General features: G+C 52.8%; 1 protein-coding gene across 2 annotated transcripts in view; it reads left to right on the top strand.

Annotated features, from left to right (window-relative positions):
* The window catches only part of RNF144A (ring finger protein 144A), an 80,869-nt gene extending 58,255 nt beyond the window's left edge, over positions 1 to 22,614 (top strand). For both annotated transcript variants that reach the window (XM_032866784.1, XM_032866782.1), the window contains exons 5-8: positions 5,279 to 5,486; positions 8,753 to 8,900; positions 14,363 to 14,452; positions 21,946 to 22,614. In XM_032866784.1, coding sequence (XP_032722675.1) covers positions 5,279 to 5,486; positions 8,753 to 8,900; positions 14,363 to 14,452; positions 21,946 to 22,077 — 578 coding nt within the window. In that variant the 3' untranslated portion in view covers positions 22,078 to 22,614. The remainder of the gene's footprint in view (positions 1 to 5,278; positions 5,487 to 8,752; positions 8,901 to 14,362; positions 14,453 to 21,945) is intronic.
* The last annotated feature ends 1,529 nt before the right edge of the window (positions 22,615 to 24,143 follow it).

The following is a 24,143-nucleotide window of genomic DNA, read 5'->3' on the forward strand; positions in this document are numbered from 1 at the left end:
AGTACCGGGACTAAATTGTTAGACGGTGCAGAATTTAAAAGCTCCAAAGGCACAGAAGGACGTTGGGAGGCCACCCGTAGGTGGAAATGTGGCAATCGGCATCTTGACAGAGAGTGTAGTCTGTCCCTTTGCCCTGGGGGCCGGTTTGGAAAGGTGGGCGCCGGGCCCAAGTCCCTTGTCTCCGTAAGTATTCTGATGGCCCTGCCAGCTTGCCCCCTTCTGTAAACATGGCCCCTGCAGAAGCTAACTGACCTGCCCAGACTTCCAGCTCTCATGGGTCGTAGGGTGGAGTGTGGACCAGGTCTGTGTCCTGCACACCCACTTGGCAGGAGCCAGGCCTGCCACAGACCTCAGGGTTTCCCAGGAGCACTGAGTGGCACGTGCAGAGCAGAGATGACATCATTTCCACGGTGGCCTTGCCAAGCATTGAAATGTGTTGGATGTCCAGGACTGGCCTTTGGCTTGGCTCTCTGAAGTGTGCCAAGGTCATAAAATGATGTTTTAAAGAGTCTGTGCCTTCCTTTGGCTTCATTCTCATATGTGTCCTGGACCTTGGGCTCACCGGAAAAGGAGCAGAGTAACAGACATGTTTAGATGATGCTTCTTATGCACGATTTTACCGTGCATCCAAACTCTGACCTTTTCAGCTCAGACTGTAATCGTTCAAGGGTGCTCTCCCCTCTTCCTGCTCTGGTACAGAGAGAGCCTCGTCTGCATCAGATGCTCATTACTGAGAGGCAGTCCTGGGCTGCATGTTTACAGGAAAACACTCAAGATGGGAAGAAAGAATAGAGCAGAGGAAAGGATCAAGAGATTGCTAGCTTAGCCAAATGTGGAGAGGTCTTTCTTTCTTTAAGAAATGTTAAAGGTAGTTGCATTTCCTCTTGGGGCTTATTTCTGGGGGGAAAAAAAAAAGCAGTGGGAGGCCAAGTTAATTTTTTTTTAATCAAACAGGATTCTGATGGCATTGAAATTGTTTTCAAGAGCTTGTTTATTTAAATGGCATATATCATTTTGTTTGGGTTTATAGTTTAAATGTAAAAAAAATAAAAAAAAATAAATGTAACACCACGCGATATAGAAGTCAGCGTGGGGATCTATACAATTGATTAATTTGGATTTCTGAAACTTTCAGTCTTGTCTGAAAATATTTTCCAGAGAGAATCTTGACAGAAACTGGTAGTTCTTTGGGTTTTAAGAAAATTAACTTTCTCTGACTTTGAATTTCATGTAAAAATGCAGCTGTATAAACTCTCCTACCTAATAATTTCAACATTGTACTTTCAAATACTTTGTAATTTCAAGTGCTTTGGATAAGCCAAGGATTTTTTTTTTTTAATCTTGCATAAAAAGGAAGCCAAGTTGACTTATGTTAACAAAATCTCTCAAGGCTATTACTTGAGAACATTTTGCTAGCATTACGTGAAAACACACAATGAACTCAGACTTACTGTGACCAAAGACCTGTCTGAGTGAAATGTTAAAATGTTGGAGCTCACATGACGCAATTGCTTCTAGCTAGGACGGCGAACAAGTTTTGAGATATGATCGGAAGGGGAGTTTCTGGCCTCGTCTGTCATTTTGAAATGCATTCGGGGAGGACGCCCAGGAGGAGGACCCAGCTCCCTGGTCCTCTGACAGCACCTCGTTCCTAATCAGTCTAAGTTGTAAGCGTTGTCTCTGTTGTGTCTTAGAACGTCTCCTCTCACACACCAGCTTTGCTCTTTCATTAAAGTGCAAGTACAGCTGACACAATGCTATGCTAGTTTTAGGCATAGCAAGCTTGATTTTCATCTCCTCCCCCACTCCTCCAGTTGGGATCTTTGCCAAGGAGACTGTGGGCTTGTTTTTCTTTCTGACTGCCCACTTATCCGTGTGGGAGACTCCAGAGGCTGATGGGGGCCGCTGCTGCAGGGGGCTACCCCCCTTGCACACCCCACTGCGCTACACCCATGCTTCTGGCTAAGCCACTGAGTCAGAAGGCAGGTGTTTCTCTCCCCGTTCCTCGCTCCTGAAGTTCTTGCCATCCAGGGGCAGTATCTGTGACCTCCTGGATTCTTTATCCTTGGGACAGCAGGTCCGATGAATGCCGAAGTCAGGTCTTGTCCTGTGTGGCGTTGGTGCTTTCCGCCAGAGTAAAGCCCAGACAGATGAGCCCACTTGATGAGCTGATCCATCAGTAGGCAGACCTGACCGGGGCCAAGGACTCCCCACAGGATGGGATGTGCTGCTGCAGGGGTGTGGCTGGAGCACGAGCCTGGACAGGCGCGTGGAGAAAGCCGGAACCCTGACTCTCCTTGCATGCTTCCCCAAGAACACCATGTTTAAAAAGAAAAGCACCTTTTTAAAAAAGTCTTGGGCTTTTTTATAAGCAGAGCTACTGGGGATCTGCTTCCTTTATCTAGGGTTAATGTGTCTTTGGGAGGTGGGAGCTGAGAATATTTTCTTCTGCTATGCAAGAAAATAGGCCACTGGTCTTGCTTGAAAGCCTGTGCTGTGCACAGACGTGTGTGTAAAACATTAGATACGATGTATCAGAGATATAGTGTGCCTCATGTATAGTATTAGTTATATATGCGATCCATAGCCTTAGATGTCAGTTCTGACATGCTTCCCCAAAAGAAGAGCCGTCTTTTCCCAGTGTGGATTTTCTTCCTGATCGATTCCTGTCTTGTACACCGGCTGGCAGAACTCGGCACGGTGATGGGAGTGTTGGTGCCAGCCCATGAGAGGAGCCCCGGGGCCGTATTTGCAGGGTTTGAGGGGTCCTGGAAGCACAGGAAGGGTGTTTGCCTTCGGCAGGCTGGGACAGACTCTTTGCCCTTTACCTCTCCGATAGGGAATCTTTCCCCAGAAACAGGCAGTTCCTTTCACAGCTCCATGAGGACACAAGTCACACAACTGAAGCCATTACCATGGAAACCTTCACTAGGTCTCCTTGGCCTCTGCTCCGTTGTATAATTGAGTCTCTGACGATGAGGCCGCCTAGTAGCTGCATTTGTTGTGCGAGGAGAGTAACTGGGAGGTTGGGCACAGCCTCGAGGTGTGTGAGGGCCTGCAGCCCGCCCTGACGCCTCCAGACCCCTCACAGCAAAGGCGGGGCCGAGAGCCAAGGGAACCCGCAGGGTCTGTGGGAGGGCAGCAGGCTCACTGACACTCCCAGACGGACCACCACTAACCACAGGGTCCCAGTGGGAAGAGAGCAGAGCAGGCGCTCTCCCCATGTGCCCTGCGGTGGTTGGTGTGCTAAGTGACCTGCATTGCCCTGCTGCAGGTGCTGTGCTCATAGGGGGCCCCAGAATCTAGCTGGGGTGGAGCTGCCCCCTCCAGACTACTCACTAGCACCAAAGATAGGGAGCCGTGTGGGGACCGTCAAGAGGAGCTCAATGAGACTGGGGAGAGGAGGGTCGGGGAGGGGAGGGGTCACCTGCCTCGCCTTCATTCCCCGGGGTGGGGACCTCCATGGGGGGCTACTCTCCCTCCTCCTTCTTCTTGTCCCCTCAGCTCAGGGGAGCTCCCCCACACATATGCCTCAGAGGTGACCACTACGTTGTCCCACAGAGCCACCCCCCACCCCGATCTCATGGCCACAGACATTTCTAGAAAAGCCACTGATGGCAAGAGCTAATCCTCCTCATTCACTCACCATTAGGAACCTCATGAAGAGTTTACATTACTGTAATGAAGTTCAGCTAAAATGTAGCATATTTTCCTGGATTCCAGAGTCCCTTTATATTAGCAGGTTCTACTATATCCTCCCTAGACCTACCAACTGGATAGCTTCCTGCCATTAATTAATTCTCCCTTCCAAATAACAGGTCAGGGGAGGAGTTAGGTTAGCGCGGGAGTGGGCCAGCCGTGACCAGTGGCCCAGAGTGGCCCGGCCCACAGCCTGGCGTTGTAAATAAAGTTTTATTGGAATAGCCATTTGCGGATCAGCATGGCTGCTTTTGGCTACAGTAGCGGAGTGGAGTCATTGGAGACAGACCACACGACTCTCAAAGACTAAAATACACTCACTGTCTGCTCCTTTGCAGAGAATGTTTGCTCATTCCTGGAATAGAAGACCGTTTTCAGGGTTGTACCTGACACAGCTTATTCCTAGAGGGCTGAATCCGGCTTCTCGTTTAATTGGGGAACATGGCACACCTACGCGTGTCCTGTGGCAGCCCGTGTAGGTGAGGTCTGGGCGCGTTTCCAGCCCTGTCCAGCCCCCAGGCGGCTGTAGGTCCCAGTGTGTGCACGTCCTGTCTGCGATGCAGGTGAACTTAACCCACCCCTGGCTGTCGGTCAGTCACACGGCCAGGAAGCTCCCAAGTCCTTTCATCGCCTTCCAAGTGTCCCTGGCAGATCCCAGTGGTCTCCAGTTACTTCCCCAGAGCCGTGGCTGGAAAGCTTAGAAACCAGTGGCCTACTTGAAGGCCTTTGAAAATAGCCCTCCAGCCTGTGATAGGTTTTTGGCAAAGCCTCAGCGTTCTGTGTGGTTTCCTGTCAGGTCCTCACTGCCACTGCCCCTCCCTGAGGATTTGGCGTTACCCCGACAGGCTGTGAATGAAACAATTACCCATGTTCGCGAGGAAGGGTAGCTCAGGCCCGATTGGGAGTGGAAGCAGGAGGGTCTCCTGCTTTTCAGAATAAAATCTGTCACTGTAATGGGGCTTCTTAACATCTTGGTCTCTAGTTGGAGAGGCAACCTGGCCATTTCACACAGTAGTTCATGGCTTAGATTTAAATTTGGGAGAAGGGACAGCCTTAGGCAAATGAGCCCTTTAATGAGAAGAATTCGGCCATGTTCCTTCCCTCCTTTCTTTCTGTGCTCCTTACCAAACGCTGTCCAAGGACCCGCTTCACACCTTGCACTGGGCCAGGCTGTGAGGCCGCAAAACCAAAGATGCAGGCCTGACTTTGGGAAGCTGCATCCTGGGGAGGTGGACCAGGAAGTGGACCGTGGCCTGTGAGCACTCAGAGAGAACCCAGACCAACCACTGGTGTGTGTGTGTATGTGTGGGCGGTGCTTCCCAGGAGCCGCGGGCAGCAGCATTACTAAAGGCCTCCGGGTGTGTTTTGGGAGGGGTTGGAAGTGGGAAGCGTCTGGAGGGGCGGACCAAGAGCCAGACAGGCACCGGGTCATGAAGGACATAGAAAGACTGCAGGGTCTGGACATTCCCTCCCTATTAAAAATGTGAAGCCACACGCTGCTGTGATCCCTCAGTCCGAACACCCCCGAGAGCCTCCGTGTGCAGATGTTGACTTGCCCATTTTTGTCTCCCTGTGCCAGAAGTGCTCCTGGACCCCTGTCGGACATGGTGCCCGGCGTCCACCTGCCAGGCTGTGTGCCAGCTCCAGGACATGGGCCTGCAGAACCCACAGCTGGTGCAGTGCAAAGCCTGTGCCATGGAATTCTGCTCTGCCTGCAAAGCCAGCTGGCACCCTGGCCAAGGCTGCCCGGAGACCATGCCGATCACCTTCCTTCCCGGAGAGACCAGGTACCCTCTGCCCAGTTACAGTGGGAGAGGGCTGAGGGAGAGTGGCAGAGGGCTGGGGAGAAGGGAGAGAAGGAAGCCACATCTCTTTGAATGGGGCTCCAGAAGACATGACTGCTTCTGGATCAGTCTCTTCCTCTTGAGCCTCGTTTAATAAACCTGGGTGGGTGGGCGGGTGGGTTGATTATTTTTGAGAACTGATTATGTGTCAGGTACCGTGCAAAGCAGTGGCACTGTAAGCTGGCACTGTCTGCCCAGGAAGCAGACACACGCAGCCTGTCTGGAAGGACAAACGTACGGACAGTTTATTACCGTGAGGAGTTTGAAGTCCTGTGGTACCTAAAGTTGTCCAAGACCCCACCGTGTGGAAGGTGATCTGAGACGGGGGCACAGTGACAAGGGTAGGTGGTCAGTGGTTGCAGATACCAGAGGGATCACCAAAAATAGGTTTCCAGGTGTCGGGGAGCAAGGGGCTGCACTTCCCTAGAAGAGTGGGCCGGCGGGAAGATGGGGGGACGGGGAAACGGACTGTATCTCCCCCCTTTTGTCCCCTGGTCAGACCCTGAGGCCGAAGCCTGGGGAGACACTGCAGCATCAGTGTATGTACCTTGAAATTAAGTCGGATGAGTCCTAAGCAGTTGGTAATATTCAGCAATTGATGTCCTATAAAGTCTGGAGCACAGATGGTTCCCCAATATGGTGTTGGCCCTGTGCCTGTTGAGGCTGTGTTCTTGATCGAGGGACTCCCACTGGCCATCCAAAGGTGTGGTCACCAGCTGCTCCCTGTTTTCCTCTCCCCTGTTTGCTGCCGCGCCCCCACTGCCCACAGCTTCACCTGCACGGAGAACCTCTCGGCCCATCCTTCCTCTCCCGGGTCTGCACGTTTGTACCTGTGCCTGCGTGCCCCCCACCCCCCTCTTTCCCTGGAGACCCCTCGCCACAGGTGAAGATGGGCTCACATCCCTCCTTCGTCAAGCTACCCCATTCCCGGGGCAGGGCTGCTGACCCCACCTATGTGCCCCCACCAGATACTGTATTGATCGGAATGCCAGGCACATTCTGCTGGAGCTCACCTGCGTGTGTAGCTGATTCCCCCACTAAGCTGAGCTCCCCACCTCACGGCCTGGGCTTGCTGGGACTTTGTCACCCCAGATCTTGGCATCCAGCCGGCCTCGGATGCTGGAATGAACCGCTTCCTCCTTTTCCGTGCAGTAGGGTTGCGTTATGTTCTTTCTTCCCTCAGCCCATGTTCCCGTCCAGCACCTGACCAGCTCCGAAGACTGTGGTGTGTCTGCCCTGGGCAGATGGCGAGGAAGCGGTCGAAGATGCCCATCTATTTTCATAAATTTGAGTTTATAATAGTAACGGTTGTTATTAATAATAATTTGAAATGTAATTCAGGTGCCTGGAGGTGTTTGGAAACCATCGTCCATTCCATGTGAATTTCTAGGCATGCCGCGCCACACCGGAGCTTACATATTTCAACTGTTCCCATTTAAAAGTCTCCCTGAGACATAGTCTTCATTCTCCGCTGATAACGTTGTCCCCGTTCATGGAATTTCCCTCCAAATGAGCTTATGAATCACATGAGGAAATTAGTTCCATTACTCTAAGGTCACAACTGGCTTTCAGACCGAAGCAGTGTTATCTAACCCGATGGGCAGCCTCGGTCGCTGGGTTTGGTGCCCGTGACTGTTGGGCACGGTGCAGCAATCCGGAGGGCACAGCTCGTGTTTGCGCAGAGCTGTGTTCCCTGGGCCCGCTGGAGGCCCTTGAGTGTGACCACCCTGGCTCAGTTCGAGTCCCGTCCTGTGCAGCCTGGTTGCTGTGTGTTTTGTCTTCACATTGGACAAGAATCAGAGCAGGAGAGACTGTTACCTTTCAGGGGGACTAGAATAACAGCTGCTGCTTACTGAGTGCTTACTGCCGGCCCGCCAGGCTCTGGGTGTGTGTACCACGTGCACAGAAACCCTTTCCGGCCTCGCTGCACCCTGAGGTGGATGCCGATAGCCTCGCTTGGAGCAGGGGACGGGCACACTCACGCTGCTGGTACCCGAGCCACATGGTCAGGACCTGTCTCTAGACCCCGTGCTCCTCACGGTGAGGACACGCTGCCTCCTTCGGGGATGTCCCCACTGGTCACCACCTGCTAGTGACCAGCACAGAACCACATTCAGTGGGATCCCACGCCTCACTGAGGAGGAGGCCCTGCTAATTATCCGATAGCTCATACTATAGGCAAACGATTTTAATCATTATGTTTACTATGATGCTTGTGGAAGGTCCTTCCTCCAGAATGTACTCCAAATGCCAGAATCTGCTCCTGTCCGTGAGCGTATGCTCCAGAATGCATTAGGTTCTAGAAGGCTGCTCTCTCCAGTGGGAGATTGTTTTTCTCCTGCGGATGTTGGACTGATACAGTGAGTTCAAATAATACAACAAATGCGTTCTCAGAGTAGGTGATACCTGCTTGTAGCAGCTGACCACTCTTTCTTCCAGACATTTCCATGCACATTTTTTTAGCTTTCTCTTTAAATTTAATGGCATGGGATGAACATTCTTCTGGGGTCACACCAAAATGTCTCTGTCCTCTCTTTATTAGCAACATAGAGTGATGGATGTCGTTTATGGCCAAGGTCACCCATGCTCGATGTGACAGTGTGTTCCTGTCACATGTTTTGCTCCAGCATGCCCACACTGAGAGGCCCGAGGCCCGGTGCGGCTGTTACAGCCAGTCTGTGTCACGCCAGCCGTGATGCCGGGCTTATAGCCCGTCACGCCAACCACTGTGGACCTCACCAGACTTCTCAGGAAAGCGACTCTGTAAAGACAGTCCCAGTAGATCTAACTCATCAATGAGCACGGATTTTTAACATTTATTATTTTTTTCCTGATAACAGCAAAGTACATAAAAATTCTCATCGATCCTTTGGAAATTAGACAAATATATGAATAAAGACATAAAATTTGACCATCATCCCATGACACGGACACCTTCTTTATAAACCTCTGCCATAATTTATTTTGTCTACACATATCTAAACCTGAGTACATACTGATATTGCTTTTAAATCCAACTAGCTGATCCACATGGTTTTTTGGTGAATGTTTTACGGAGTCTTAGTTTCATTTTATAACATTTAATAACAAGCAGCCTTGGCCCCCTATAGTCGCACTAATGGTTGCAGCCTCGCCATCCTGACTGTACCCTCCCACCCCACCCCACCCAGCCCTGCCGAGCCTCCCACTGATGGACTCTCCCCCCGCAGCTCTGCTTTCAAACTGGAGGAGGACGACGCACCCATCAAACGCTGTCCCAAGTGCAAGGTCTACATCGAGCGGGATGAGGGGTGCGCCCAGATGATGTGTAAGAACTGCAAACACGCCTTCTGCTGGTACTGCCTCGAGTCTCTGGACGTGAGTACAGCCGTGAGCTTGACTTTGAGCTTCTGCCTGGGAGGGGAGAACACACCAGCCATTTCCTAAAGAGCTTCGGGAATGCGTCTGGGAAACAGAAGTAACATCATCGGATGTTTCTCTGTGCTTATGAAAATATGGATTCATCAGTGCAGTGGTAGGAGGAGTTCTGGGAAACAGGTCAGCTCGGGCTTGGGATTCAGCCCAGGTGGATGGGGTCTTCAGGCCTCAGGTTTGGTCTGTGGGGACGGTCTTGGTTCCACCTGCTGTCACAGAACGCCAGAGACTGGGAGCTGAAACAAGACATTTATTGCTCATGCTCCAGAGCTGGGTAGCCCAAGATTAGGATCCGAGCAGATTCGGTTCTTGGCATCTGACCCAGTGCCAAGAGAGACAAGAGAAGCTTTCTCTTGGTTTACAGATGGCCACTTTCTCACTATGTCCTCATGTGGCAGAGAGAGAGGTGGGTGTCTTGCCCTCATTGTACAGGGGCACTAATCCCATCATGGGGCGTCTGCCCATCTCATTACCTCATTTGAGCCTAATCACCTCCCAAAGATCCCACTTTAGATAGCATCACATGGGACAAGGGGGACTTGGCTTCAACTTAGGAGTCTGGGGGGATGCAAATGTGTAGTGCACAGCAGGGAGCACAGCAGGGGCTGTCAGTGCACTAGGAAGGATAAACAGAGGCAGGGGACAGGGAAATGGGGTGGTGGGGGCACAGTTACTTTGCTGACCTTCTGTCACCTTCACGACAGAAAAACACACACTCTGAGCCATCTGGCAGAATGGAAGTTCCCAGCCTCATATGGCCACCTCCTTGCAAGCGTGCCCTGTGCTGAGTGCTTCCAAAACACTCTGTACGCCAGTATCTCTGCACTTCCTGCTGGGAGTGCCTGGCTCTCCCCTCCTGAAGCACCTTTGTTTTTTTTTTTGTTGTTGTTTTGTTTTTGTTTTTTCTGGAGTTTCAAGGCCAGATGCAAAGAACACTTCTTTTCAGTGCCATATTCTCCTTCCTCACCCCTATTAGGAAAACGGACATTTTGCCAAAGTGATGACATTCTGACTTTAGTTTTACAAGAGTTTATTTGTACCTAGGTTTTTGTTTTTGTTTTTGTTTTTAAGACTTACTTATTTAGTGTAAAAAGAGAGAATGCATGCAGTGGGGAGGGGCAGAGGGAGAGGGAGAGGGAGAAAGAATCTTAAGCAGGCTCCATGCTCCGTGTGAACCTGGCACCAGGCTCCATCTCACAACCCTGAGATCATGACCTGAGGCAAAACCTAAGAGTCAGACGCTTAACCGACTGCACCACCCAGGTGCCCCTGTACATAGGTTTTTAAAACCACAGTTAAGTAGCAGATATAGTCATCTGTTAAAATGACTGTGCTTAGTGACTGTGAAAACACATCAAGTCATGTGTCCTATGTATTTATATATGTCTGTCCTATACAGCAGGACAACTCTGTCCAGCTCTTCCAAAAATAGTATTAAGCCATTAAGATATAACTGAAATAAAGGAGGGTTGCCACAGATGCCTGCTTCACCTTTTTAGGAATTTGTCCACAGCCTGCCCCTGCTTCCCTCCCTCTGTGACATCAAAGCATTTTTCAGGGGAAGTGTACCTCCTAGGGCCCACATCAGAGCAGTCAGCTTAGCTCCTGAGGCACAGGAAGGGGCCACCATCTCAGGGCTCCCAAGGTGAAGGAAGAAGGATCCCTAATGGTGGGTCGAGTGGAATAACTTTGAAACTTTGCCTGTTGTCTTCCGGATGGGTCTACAGATTATCAGGAAGAAAGTAAATGCCTGTTTGAGATGGAATCTTAAAGAAGGTAACAGGTCTGTAACATAAAGGCCACCTTTAAAGGTGTTAGCTAGATCGCTTCTTTTGGGTTTATTTTGAGAAGTCTGTTTTTCCTTTATTAACTATAAATTACTAAAGGGACAGTAGCACTGTGTGTAGCTCAACAAATCTTGGGAAGATAACACCCTTTTGCTATCCTGGAGGCTTCATTATCTTACCCAAGGTCAAGTTTAAGAAATCAGCTTGGCAAGATTAATGTTCTTTATCTTAGATCCAAGCAAGTGTGTTCTGTGACCTTGTGTGGTGGGAAGAGACGTCTAGAAGCCTGTCTCAAGCACTCCAAAGTCCTTAGGGCCTCGAAGTTTTCGGATCTGTGTACTACATATGTATACAGTATATATATGAGATAATATGTGTGTGTGTGTGTGTGTGTGTGTGTATGGTCTTTCTATATATAGTTTTGTATTGTACCATGTTCCAATTTTAGGGGGAAAACTGATTTTTAAATTAGGATGTATCATCTAGTGTCTGGTCTGCGGTTTGCCACTCCTTATGACTTTTCCTAAAGGGGAGTGGAAGGGAAATGTCCATTTTACTCTGTGTTACCCAGTCTCCTTGAAGACTTTTTGGGGGGAAGTCTTGGACCCAGGCTGACAGAAGCAGGAGGTGTACTTCCGGGCGTGATCACTGCCCTGCTTTAATGAAGCTACAGGAATGGGAGCGGTCTTCACGGAGCACAAGGCTGTAGACCCTGCTCTGGTCCCTGGAGAAGAACCCTGTCTGTCTGTCTGTCTGAGTTCTGAAGCCCCTCCATCCCGACTCTGCCTGAACTAAGGACCCCGGCGCCGCCTTGCCCTTTTCCACCGTGAAAGTCATCCATCCTCAAGGCCAAGCACTTCCTGTTTATAAACAAAGAGCTGCTGAGAAATGACCCTGGGGCCTTAGAACGCAGATTATCAGGGAAAGGGAGTCTGCTGTGGAGCGGTTCACCGAGGGCCATCACCGTGATTTAAGACAAGTGCGAACGCCTGGCTGGAGGCCGGCCGGGCTTCTAACACAGGAACGTGCGTCACTTGTCTTTCGCTTGCTGGTGTCCACTTGGCAGGGGGTCTAGAACCTGTGTGGCTGCTTCCTTCCAGCATGTGCCTCGTTCCCTGGCCTGTGCCTGTCCCGGGTCCTCAAGGGTCCGCCCTTAGTGCTCCCCCGCATCCCCTCTGGGATGCCCTCCCAGCAAGGGACACTCGCACTTTCTTCTGTTTTTTTGGGGAGTACATAGATCATCTTTGTTAGGGTAATTGTTCAGTGCCCACCCTGTGCGATTGGCTCTACACACCCATCATATTTGATCCGTGCGTTCTTTCGGTGAGAGTGGGAGGTATTTCCTTTCCCAAGGGCAACCCAGGAAGATTTAACAGCCTTTCCCAAAGGCACCGGAGGAGTGAGGAACGAACCCGCATCCACTCTTTCATCTTTCAGTCTCTGAAAAATACCACAGTTTGGGGTTACAGCAGCAGCGGCCAGAGTTTGACACAAAAGGCCCGAGGGGATTTATTTTTATCTTTGAAGATCTCTGTGATGGCAGCTTTCTGCTGCGTTCCATTGTTCCCGTTTCCAGCCGGGGGCTTAATGGGACCTCCCTGAACAGTAGTCAAGACAAACAGTCCCGTGCAGAAATACATCCGGATTCCTGGCAGGGCCCGGGGGCTGTTCTTCCCAAGGCCTTTGCCAATAAACTTCAAGTCACGAGGAAATCATGTATATTTTGTAAAAAAGCATCTTAGAGTGGAAGGTACCATTTGAACGTGCTTCCGTTCAGCCCCCGGGACTCAGAGCTGCAGCGCCCCTGATCAGGAGAAGCTGGGGTCGCCCGGACACATTTCGGGTTTGTTTCAGAAAACGAACTCAGAAGCTATCTGTTCGCCTACAGTGCGAAACTTTGTCATAGGCAGTCTGGGAACACAAGACCCAGGCACGGAGATTGAGCTAATCTCCGCGTATGATGACGTCAGCAGAAGGGAAAGCAGAACTGAGAATTCAAGGAGGGGCGCCTGGGCGGCTCAGTTAGGCTCAGTTAAGCGACTGACTCTTGGCTTCTGCTCAAGGCCATGATCTCAGGGTAGAGCTCAACTGTTGGGGCTCCGCGCTTAGCGGGGCATCTGTTGGAGAGCCTCCCCCTCCGTCTGCCCCTCCCCCTGACTTACATGTTCTCTAGATAGATAGATAAATAAATAAAATCTTAATTAGAAATTCAAGGAAGCGAGGTTCACAGTGGACAGATGTCAAAAATTGTTTTAGAGACAATGAAGCTCGGGCTGGAAGAGGCTTCCTCTTCATTTATGCCCAGGCTTCCTCCCACCGTCGAAAGGACTCAGGGAAGGGCGGGGAGGCAGGTGGTGGCAGGCTGGGCCTTCCAGCATCCTACAAAGGCTTCCCGCTGCGACCCCAGAGAGACCAGTGCTCTGTGATGCACACGGTGCAGCCTGGCACCAGGAGGAGGCCCTGGATGGTCCACAGACTCCAGGCCGGCGCCATTCTCCAGAGGGGAGCCAGGTTTGCTGAACGCAGTCCCCCAGTCTGGTTCAAGCCAGGCTGATTTTTAAGGGCCAGACCCCAGGCTGTACGCGCGGCAGCCCAGGACTTTCGGAAGAGTGACTTCCCCGCCCTCAGTAACACTGGGCCTGTTCCCTTATTTACCCCTTTCTCAGGATGAGGCTGTCTGTTTACACCGTTGGTTGAGTGAGTAAACAGCCGTCAGCCCCTCCTGGGTACCGTTTATGGAGCTGTGTCTTTGTTTAACGGGAGAGAAAATGGTACTTCCTGTTCGGAGGGCGGGGAGCAGAGGGCTTGGGTAGAAAACCCGTTCCGCAGGCTCAGCTGGTGCTTGCTCAGGGTTGGGGTGCCACGCACGGAGGCGGGCACATAGTTCAAGCTTGTCCTCAGTTGGGGGCCCCAACTCCTAGAGCCTGAGGACGGCTGGAGATTGGATGGGAGGAGAGAGCCCCGGGGGCGTGGGGAGCAGCAGGAACAGGATGTCTCAGTGAGTCAGAACTCACTCCAGACCGGCGGACGGCCCGTAGGTGGCAGATGGTTGCCGACCCAGTTGTTGCTAAGTAATGAGTCCGCTTTCGTGGTCTGAGCTGAAAGGAAGAGGCACTTCGCAGGTGACAAGCCCCACGGTAATGGAGGAGGACGAGCCAGAGATCAAGGGAATCCTCTCATCCAGGGGTAATCCTGAGGGCGGGCGGGCGGGCAGGCAGCAGGACGATGTGAAGGCCGACGTGCTCCCGTGGAATCAAACACAGCCAGGGCCCCCGAGCCGCTCCTGGGGTAGCAGAAGCCTGTGACCTACTTGTTCATAAGCCCCGCATCCCAGAGATTATGTGTCTGCAATGGCAGGAGGCAGAAATCTGGGGCAGGGCTCCCTCTAGTGCCCACAGCCGCGTCCCTCCGGGGATGCTCCCCCGACCATGGAGCACCGAGATCCCACCGGGCCGCCCAGCACCGCGGGTGCATGTCCTTCCTCGGCCACCCACTCCCTCTCAGACCCCCACTTGCTTTGGAACTAAAGAAAGAAACTCGGCCCCGGCAGGACTCGCTCACGGTTCCGAGGGGAACCTGCCATCAGCCCCGCTCTCTCGCTCTCTCTTGTCTTCGCAGGATGATTTCCTCCTGATCCATTACGATAAAGGACCCTGCCGGAATAAGCTGGGCCATTCCAGGGCGTCTGTCATCTGGCATCGGACACAGGTAGGAGGTGACTCACCTGGAACTTTGATCTCCGGGAGAGAGACCCGGTGCGCCAGGGGCTTGGAGACACGCTGTGTGGAAAAGCAGACCTGGTCGGCATGGGTCCCACCTGACTTTCTTGGTCTAAGATCATGCTTACCGTAGCCCTAAGGGTACCGAAGGGTTAGGTTGCAGGGTACCCTCAGGGTAGCCCTGGCCCGAAGTGGCAGTAAGTATGCATCGTGATTCGCACGTGAGAGCTCCTTAAGGTCAGACTGGCTTCCCCACGCCTGACCCACGGCTTTGATGGTGAGCCTCTGGGTGGCTTAATCCTTGCGTGGCCCTTAATGCGGATCTTTCTCTAGTGGCCTTGGGGTAAGCAAGGTAGTCCCAGGAAGGGGGGACAGAGAGAATGGAAAAAGTCCCTCCCCGGGAGTGTCTAGGCGGCCAGCGGGGTTTCCGCAGGGCCCGTGCATTCATGTTCATGGAACACGCGTCCATCTCCCGCCGCGTGCCAGGCCCTCTTCTGGGGCTGGAAGTACTCCAGGGGATAAGATTGATGTGTCCCTGTCTTGCGGGACCCGCATTCCGTGCAGGGACAGGGATAACCGGTGCCAGGAGTCAGCGGGAGAGGAGATGGGTTAGGAGGGCCTGGCCGGGAAGGGCCGTTGGAGGTGGTGCCCATGGCAGAGTGCTGAGTGACACTAGCCCTAAAAGTAAAATTCCCAGCGGCTCTACTGGCAAAAACGGGTGTACTGGGGAATAGCGTAGGAATGCCACTTGGGACAAGCAAGCTACAGCCAAACCATAGGCAGGTCTGGAGAACAAAGGAGAGCAAGTCCCTTTGATAGAAGAAAGGCAGCCGTAGGGAAGGCTGTTACAAACATCAGAAGTCCTTTGGAATACACTGCGAGCCCCAAATGTCGTGGCTTCTCCCTGGCTGAGTTGTGAGCATCTGTCCGTGGTTGGGCTGCTCCTGGGGGAGTGGGGAGGAGGAAACCATCCTTCCTCCTGCTGAGGAAGCAAAGGAATAGCTAAAGTAGTATCCCCATGTGGGTCCCTGTTGGGTCTGACCTGAGGACAGCTGAGGTCTCCCTGCTGACCCCCCGATGCCATTTTAAATGAGGTTTCCTTTGGATAATGTTCACAGTGATGAGGAGGAGCTGGCTGTGGGAGTGGGGGACAGGGCAGAGGGGGGACAACCAGACAGGGGGAGGCAGGCAGAAGAGGGACAGTCAGGCAGAGGGGGGACAGTCAGCCAGGCAGGGGGGGAGATAGGCAGAGGAGGGACAGTCAGGCAGGGGGAGAGTCGGGCGGGGGGCAGTCAGGCAGGAGGGAGACAGGCAGAGGGGGACAGATGGGGGGAGACAGAGGGAAGTGGGAGGGTTGGGGGTAGAACCATGGGGTGATTGTCTGAGGGGACAGAGCAGGGGTGAAGCAGAGCAGTCGGAGATGGCATGAGAGGCCAGCCCCCATCTGCCCTCAGGCTCACCACCCCTGTGTGGCTGGTTGAGGCAGGTGGGGCCGCCCAGGGAGGGGTTGGAAGAGCCGGTCTTGGGGCAGAGGCCCCGGAAGTGCCCTGACTCCCTGTCTCTAGGGCCCGCGTGGCGGAGCTGCTGAGGCACCCGGCAGGGCTGTCGGGTCCTCCAGTGACTGCGCCGCAGTGACTCCCCATTTCTAGGGGTGGTGTTCGATCACTGTGTGTCCTCTGCTGACGTTACAAAGTCCCTGTGTCTTCGCTTTCCCAATTTTAGATGCGAAGTTAGATAACATCGTCTTAGGAGAATTTTTTGGAGAATTTTAGCATGAGTCCTTGTGTTCCTCGTAGGCTGCTCTCGTATTTTTGTGGGACTAAAAACATCACGTCCAAATACATTCTACCTAGAACCCTGCCGTGAGTTTTCCCACAAAGTGTCCTGCCCTGAGCAGAAGGGTCTGTCACGTAAAAGTTTCGCACAATTCCATTCTGTCTGAGTGACGTCACTTCGTTTATCCGGTGTCACAGGGTCTCGTGCGGACACAGTGGTCTTGCGAACAGGAGGCAGCAGTCTCAGGGAGGTCTGGGAGGCTCTGGCTGCAGGGTGCCAGAGATGTCCAGCTTGCCCGCCCCCCCACCCCACGCAGACTGCTCCATGGGAGCAGGAGATGCTCACGTGTCTGCGCTTCCTCTGCCCCTCGCCCGTCCCTTAAACACCGTCACTTAGACACGGTCACTGTCTCTGGTGCTGGCCCAGGGTCCGGCGTTGGCATCCGGCGTCAGGGGTGGAGGTCCATGACCTCCGCCCTAGATCCGTCTCCTCCCTGAGGACGCCGTCACCCCACCGGCGAGGGTCTGCCCCACACTGGCTCTTCCGTCACACTGGCTCTTCCTTCGCTCCTGAGCAGGGAACCCTAGGGCCACCCCCCACGCAATGAAGGGGGAGCTCCCTTTTAGCCAAAGGATGGCATTTAAGAGAGCCAGCGGATAACTGGGCTCTGTATGCACACCCGAGCCTGGAGCTGTGCCCACGAGCGCCTGCGGGGCCAGGCTGAAGGGCGGGAGCGCGCCCCAGGCAGCCCATCCCCGATGGCCCGTGCGGGGAGCCGGCCCGAGGGTATGTCTCACAGAGCTCCGTGGAACGGGCACAAGCGCTGTCTCCTGTCCTAACCCAGGGTGCTCCATGCCTTCGGTCTTCAGCCGATCTTGAGACAGCTGCGTTGCTTTCTGGCCGTAGACTTTGTGCTGGTGAAACAAGGATACCGGAGTGGACTATCACAGAGGGGTCACCGATGACTTCTTATTCTGTTTATAGGGAGGTGGGACCAGCCCTTGTGACCCCAGTGATAGGGGAGCCCTCCTTGTGCACTCCCGGTCCCTCCTGTGACCGCATAGCCCCCCTCGGCTCCCAGCTGCCGCTAGCTTTCCCCATGTAGGCGACAGAACATGTATGAGTGGAACTTGGATTTTCCCTTGAGATCCCCTCCTCCTCCATGTGCCCTCCATTTTGTGACATGCCTCTCCAGCCTCCGTGTCACTCAGACAAGAGGCCTGGGTGACCTGGACCCCCCAGTTCCTCCCGGGCTCACTCCCCTGCAGCTAGTGTGTCTCCTTTGTGTGCCCTAAACCCCACTCCCGGCCTTGCTCCCTTTCCCGCTTCCCCTCAGGCAGCACCACTGTCCAACCCTCTTGGAAATGCATTGGTTTGCACGGCCAAGGCCGGCCGTCTGCCCCGTGGCCCTCATGGCCCATCTTGCAGGTACCGTGCTGTCTGGGTTCCCAGAGCACTCGTGGTGCAGAGTTGGAATGTGGGTGCCCCAGAGCCCTTGGGAACCTGGATAGGAGTAGAAGGAGTTGAGGAGAGGCCCGTCTAGAGGGTGCAGGCAGCCCATTGGGGGCCCCCAAGAACCAGCGCATGGGATCCAAGTCTCCTGGAGAGGGGTGCCATCAGTCCCTACGTCCATCCCTGTGATACCTGCATCAGCCCCCGATCCCACTCCACCCCACCTGGGGGCTTCCCGGATGCTCAGCTTTTCCTGACTCTCTATAATCCTGTGCTCACGTTGGCAGCACACATACACATACACATACACATACACAGATACTCCTCCCAGGGGTCCTCCTTTGTTAGGGGCTGAATTACCCCCCCCCCCAAATTCACATCTTGTAGCCCAAAGCTCCAGTGCCTCCGAACGTAACTGTATCTGGAAGTGGGTCACTCAGAAAGGTGATGCCATGACCGTGGGGCTGTTGGGTGGGCCCTGATCCAGCGTGACCGGTGCCCTTCTGAGGAGATGAGGGCACAGTCAGGTGCAAAGGGCCAGCCACATGCAGATGGGTGCAGCTCGGCCTCAGACCCTGTGGCCCCAAGGATGGTGAAAAGAGAAATGTCTGTGGTGCTTGGTTCTGGTGGCCTGAGCTGATGAGAGCTTTCTAGATGGCCTTCTCTTCTGCACACAGATGGTGGGATGGCTTAATTTAGTTGTTTTCCACAATCTGTGCTCCCTCCCTGGGAGGCAGTCCCTCGCTTGAACATCTGTGTGCTGATGGTCCTGAAATCTGCTGGCTCCTCCCCAGAGCTCGAGACCCATGTACACACCGACTGTCTCATAGATATCGTCACGTGGGGACCCGCCGGTCGCTCACGCTCAGAACATCTGAGTGGAACTCATTGTTCTTCTCTTATTACCGAGGTCGCACATCTGTCCCCTCTGGCCAAAACTGAGCGCAGCATTCTTGGGTCCCTTTGCATCTTGCTGATTTTGCTTTCTGAATTGTCTTCTGGTCCGAGCCTCTCCTCCCCATCCCCCTCTTCCCTTCCACCTGCCTGGCCTGCTGGGAGTCCTGGAAGGGTCTCCTGGCTCCATCTTCTTTCCTGTGGGTCATCTTCTGTAAATCCCCTGGAACTCGCCTGCTCCCTGGTCTCTCAACATGACAAACAGCTTCCGAGCGGTGACCCTGCGCTCCCTGGCTTGGCTCTGCCGGACCCCGCCCCGATGTCCTGCCTGCACATGTCCGGTTATCTGTGTTCCCTCTGAGACTCTCTCTTCTGGCCCCTCAGCACATCTGCACCTGGCTCACGCCGCCTGCAGCTGCGGCCTCCCCAGGGAAGCCCCCCGAGCTTCCCAGCACCTGTTTTCTGCATCTCAAATCCATGTGTGGGCAGTTTTCACCCCTTTGTCACAACTGGCGTCTGCCTGCCCTCGCACCAGAACCCGTTCTTTCAGAGAACAGAGAGGAGCCTCAGGAGTTCAGAGCAAAAAATATTCACCAGCAGAGGAAAGAGGAGCTATTACCGAAGGCGGGCAGGAGAGAGGCGGGCGCTGTCCCCTGGTGGGCATCGGCGTAGCCTCAGCTCACTGCCGGCTCTCGTACATCCTGGAATCCATCGCCTCAAGCGCACACCCCAGCAGCGCCATGGTTGGTATTTAACTGCTGGCTCCCGGGCAGGGGACGCCCCAGTCTGCAGCGCTGCGTGGTGCAAACACTCCCACGGTGTCTCTCTCAGGCTGTCGCCGTGATGTCCCTGCAGGGGGACCTGGGAAGAGCCATGTGAGTGGCCACAGCCCTGGGTCCCTCACCCCTGTCGCCCAGCCTCTGCCGCATGTAGCCCGTGCTTGGCAGGGACTGAGGCTGGAGGCAGATGCCCAGCATCAGTGAATTAGACGTTCCATGCATTCACCTCACATATCTTTTGATTTTGGCGTCTTGTCCCCCAGCACCGGAGTGTGGTTTGTAGAACTCTCCGGGGGAGGTGACTCAGAGCCTACCGGTTCCCTGCAGCCGGCTCATCTCCTGAACACCCATGACGCGTTTACTGTGGGAGACACCGGGGGCCGCGCACGGTCAGAGAACCCCGCCAGGCCGTGGACTCCCCAAGATTGCCAGCACGAGCGGTGCTGCGCTGCCGTGACGCCCTCGGAGCCTGGACCCACTGACCCCCGTGTCTCCTGCAGTGACGGACCCAGGGCCTGACACATGTTTGTAACACACTCACTGACTGGCTGTTTTTGTTTTGCGACATTTGTCCCCTATGTCACTCTTTACCTCTGGCTGCTTTCCTTCTGGCAACATCTGCTCCCGTCACCAGTCGGCCTGAGATTGGTGTCCTTGCTTACAAAACGAAGGCAGAGTAAGAGGCAAGAAAGGGTGAAAACGAAGGCGTGTTACTGCCCAAGAATGGGAGCATTTGGTCAAGGATTTTGGTATGTTTGTGACTGCGAGGAGTCCCTGGCTTCTTTGGGACTGACCGTGTGCTCCAAGTGGCAGGGATTGCACGAACGCCCTCGAAATAACCCTTGCTGGCGTTTTCATCTCTTCTGAAGTATTGGTGTGCACGTGATTTTAACAAAGCCTGACCTGACTTCACATCCCGTAACCCACCGTCGACATTACGTTCAGACGGACGGACGTAGTCCACAGGCGGGAGAGCCAGGCTCCTCGCGTGAGCGGCGTGGTTGCAGAAGCATGTGGCGCCTGCAGGACGGTTTCCAGGCGGAGGTCTAAGCGGAGGCGTACTCTCTTCCATATATCTGGGTGCCCTGGCCTGGTATCAAGCTTCAGAGCCGATAATGGCCCTTAGAGATCTTGTACCTTGATGGTTTATTTTATCTTTGAAAATGATGAGGCACAGAAACATTAGCAGGGGAGTGTGAATTAGAAAGGCGTGCCTGGGCGGTCGTGTATGTATCATTGTGAACACTAGGTGGCGGTCTGACTCTGCCCTCGGATGGCCCTTGGGGCTGCCCTTGGGGATTGCCGCCAGGGCCAGAGGCTTTCAAAGAGGAAACACCTGGCTCTTCTGACCAGCCACACTGCCTGACTTCCCTGACAGCTTGTCTACATTTACTCACCCCTAGGCGTAAGCATGCGTTATAAAACAAAGCCAAAACTTGTAACAGTTTTGAAAGCAGTCCTGGGTTTAAACTCCGGAAATGTCATGGGTTGGCTTCCTCCCTGATACGCTGTGCCTGAGTCTCTCCTGTTCTCCCATCTGGAATGCCCGATCCTAGTCTTTCTGTTGCACTAGCTACCCCTTCATCTTCGTGATCTCAGTCCTCCATCCTCTTAGCAAATGTCTGACCCTTGGACTCCCTTTATACCTGGAACGTGATGGCAGTGTACTGGCAATCAGTTAAATCTCAGTGTCTTTCCAGTGAACTGGGTGCTCCTCTAGGATCCATGATCCGATGTGTTTCTGCATTTGTAATACCCAGCACAGTGTCTGGCTCAGGGGAGGTTTGTTGGCTAATTAGATATATAGACAGATAGTGGTTTGGGTGCTTAGATAGAAGGAAGGGGGAGGAAAGGGAAAGGAAGAAAAAGAAAGGGCAGGAGGAGTGAAGGGAAGGCAGCGAAGGGAAGGCAGTATTGGTGAATGGGCGGGTAGATGAATGGGTGACTGATGGATGCACGATAGGGTAGGTGATAGGTGGGGGGTATATGGTTGTGTGAGGAGGATAGGGGGATGGATGATGTGTGGATGATGTGTGGGTAGATGGCAGGATGGATGGATGATATGGTTGGGTGGGTGTGTCGATGAATGGATGGGAGGTTGATGGGATGGATGATATAGATGGGTAGAGGAATGGATGGATGGGTGGGTAGGTGGATGGATAGGAGGATGATAGGGGGATGGGTGATGGATGGATGTGTGGATGGGAGGATGGATGGATGATATATGGATGGATGGATGGATGGATGGATGGGTAGATGATGGATGGAAGGATGATGAGGGATGGGTGATATATGGGTGGACGGGTGGATGGCTGAGTGGATAGATAGCTGGGTGGTTGGGTGAACGGATGTGTGGGTAGAAGAATAGTGGGTGAGGGATGGTGGACGATGGGTTCATGGATGGATGGATGGATGGATGATGGGTGAACAGATAGATGAGTAGATGGGTAGCTGGATGGGCACATAAATGGATGATGGATGGGTAGAGGATGGGTGTGTGGGTGGTTGTGTGGCTTATGCTTCGTCTGTGGAACTTGCAGACTAGCCACCTTACCCTCTGTCCTGTGTTTCCTTCTTGCAGGTCGTGGGCATTTTTGCTGGATTTGGGCTCCTGCTATTGGTGGCCTCGCCTTTCCTGCTCTTGGCCACTCCATTTGTACTTTGCTGCAAGTGTAAGTGCAGTAAAGGTGACGACGACCCATTACCCACCTAGAGGAAGACACGATGCTGGAACAAGACCCTGCCTCTGGGAAGCGTGGCTCTCCCCCACCCCGCCCCACCGTCCCCGCTCACTAAACATCTTTCTTGCCTTATGTGCCCCAATTGAGCTTCACAGTGTCACGCTGGATGCCGTGATTTCAGGGACTAATGTCAGAACTTCTGCTGAGGCCCTGGGGGCAGTCACCTGGGTGTGGGGAAGGCAGGCTGGCGTGGGGAGGGCACGTCACCACAATCCGTCTCTGCCGACTTGACAAGGGAGGTGCTGCACGGAGCGCACCAGGCGGTTTTCTCCCAGTGGGGATAGACTAGGAGTGTCTGATGGTTGCTTAAGAGACCCTTTTGTGCAAAATGTCGTCCGTCTCCTCCTTGGCGTCAAGATGGTGCCATGTTGCTGGGAGAAGAAGTCTTTTGAGGATTGCAACTCACTTCAGACAGAATCCGATAATTCTGACTTGAGAAAAGCACTCTGTTTATGACAACTGTTTTTATTACTAATGGCATTTAGTAAAATCCTTTTTTAGAAGGCGTTCTTTTTTTGTTGTTGTTTTTTTGTTTTTTGTTTTTTGATTTTTCTTCTTCCAACTGAGTAGTGAAAAATCAACAAGGTGCATCTACACCATCCTATGCCTTTCTGGAAATGTGCATTTTAGGAAGATATCGTTAAACGACTTTTCTGGCTTGGCCACTTTTCAGGAGATTTAGAAAGCCTTACGCGCTCTTTGTGTTTTTCTTGAAACTTGTAACGACGTTTCAAACACGACAAGTGGTATACTGTTGTAAACGTGGGTTCCTCTGTTGTTGCATTTCTTAGAAAATACCAGTGTGTTTGAGAGGAGTATCTTCATCATTACATTTTTCCTTTTTTGTTCTTGTTTTCTCTCTCTCTCTCTCTCTCTCTCTCTCAGGGCTTCTCTCTTCTCATCCAGTTATGAGCAAATACTTTTTAATGTCTTTGGAAACCAAGTGCTTTACTCGGGACTCGCTCTGCTGGGAGTCACGATGGTTTGGCTGCTCGCCTCCACCTCCTCGTGTAGACAGTGAGAGGAGAACAGTGCTATTGGTCCTCACCAGCAGGGCTTCCTGGCAAGACTAGAGGACTCCTGGGACCTGGGGGAGAAGCTTCCTGATTTTCAGTTTTTTTAAATCACTAAGTTACTTTGGAGAAATCTGTGTCTGACATAGCTCCAAGCCCTGTTGCTAACCATTTTGCCCCACTGGAAAAAACCTTCCATTTCACTTATTTTGATTAGGAGACCTTACCTTTCAGCTCCTCCCAAGCTGGGGGTGACTCTTCCCCCAGCAGCGGAATGGGCGGGTCGGTAAGACACACGCTGCAGCTGCTGATGTTTAAAAAGTGGAGAAACCGTCTTCTTTAGAGAGAGCGGGCTTGAATAGGACTTTCAAAGCCACCTGCACTTTTAAGGAACAAATTGACTGCATTGAACTTGGGACTTCAGAACTAATAGAAAAGCAATTGTAGATTTATTATAGTGGCGCTTTTTAAAACTTCCTAGACTTTCCACAAAGGAGGGAAATGGAAACAAAATCAAACCAGTTTGCTCATTGCAAGCACATTTGTAAAATGTGGTGGTTTTCCAGGCGTGTTTGACTTCTGCGTTTCTGTGTTGGCCTCGGGTCCCGGTTTACTTCCCCGTATAGAAGCATCTTCCTGATTTCTTAATGTGTGATAGATGAGAACACAGAATCCCTTCACTCTCCACTTGTAGTGTTTATTATCTTTATGACCTGAAGCCGTTAGGAAATTAGTCCGTGTCAAAATCACATTCAGAACATTCTCCTTACGACCATGGTTGAATTTTTAATTCAGTGACAAAACAAGAACGCACATAAGATCATCTTTACAGTGGAGCCTGGGCAGTGATTGATTCTCTGCAGCTCCAACTGTTGCAACAGGGTCTGGTGGTAGATGGCTTTCTGGAGACAGTGATGCTCTAGGAGTCCTAGGATCAAGTTGGTGGCCGAGACTGGGACCCATGGATGCACTTGTGTAGCCAGACACTTTCAAATGCCTATCAAAGACAGCAGCAGGCTTGTGCC

Source organism: Lontra canadensis, unplaced genomic scaffold (assembly GCF_010015895.1).
Source record: "Lontra canadensis isolate GAN:19392208 unplaced genomic scaffold, GSC_riverotter_1.0 scaffold32, whole genome shotgun sequence".
NCBI classification, from domain to species: domain Eukaryota; kingdom Metazoa; phylum Chordata; class Mammalia; order Carnivora; family Mustelidae; genus Lontra; species Lontra canadensis.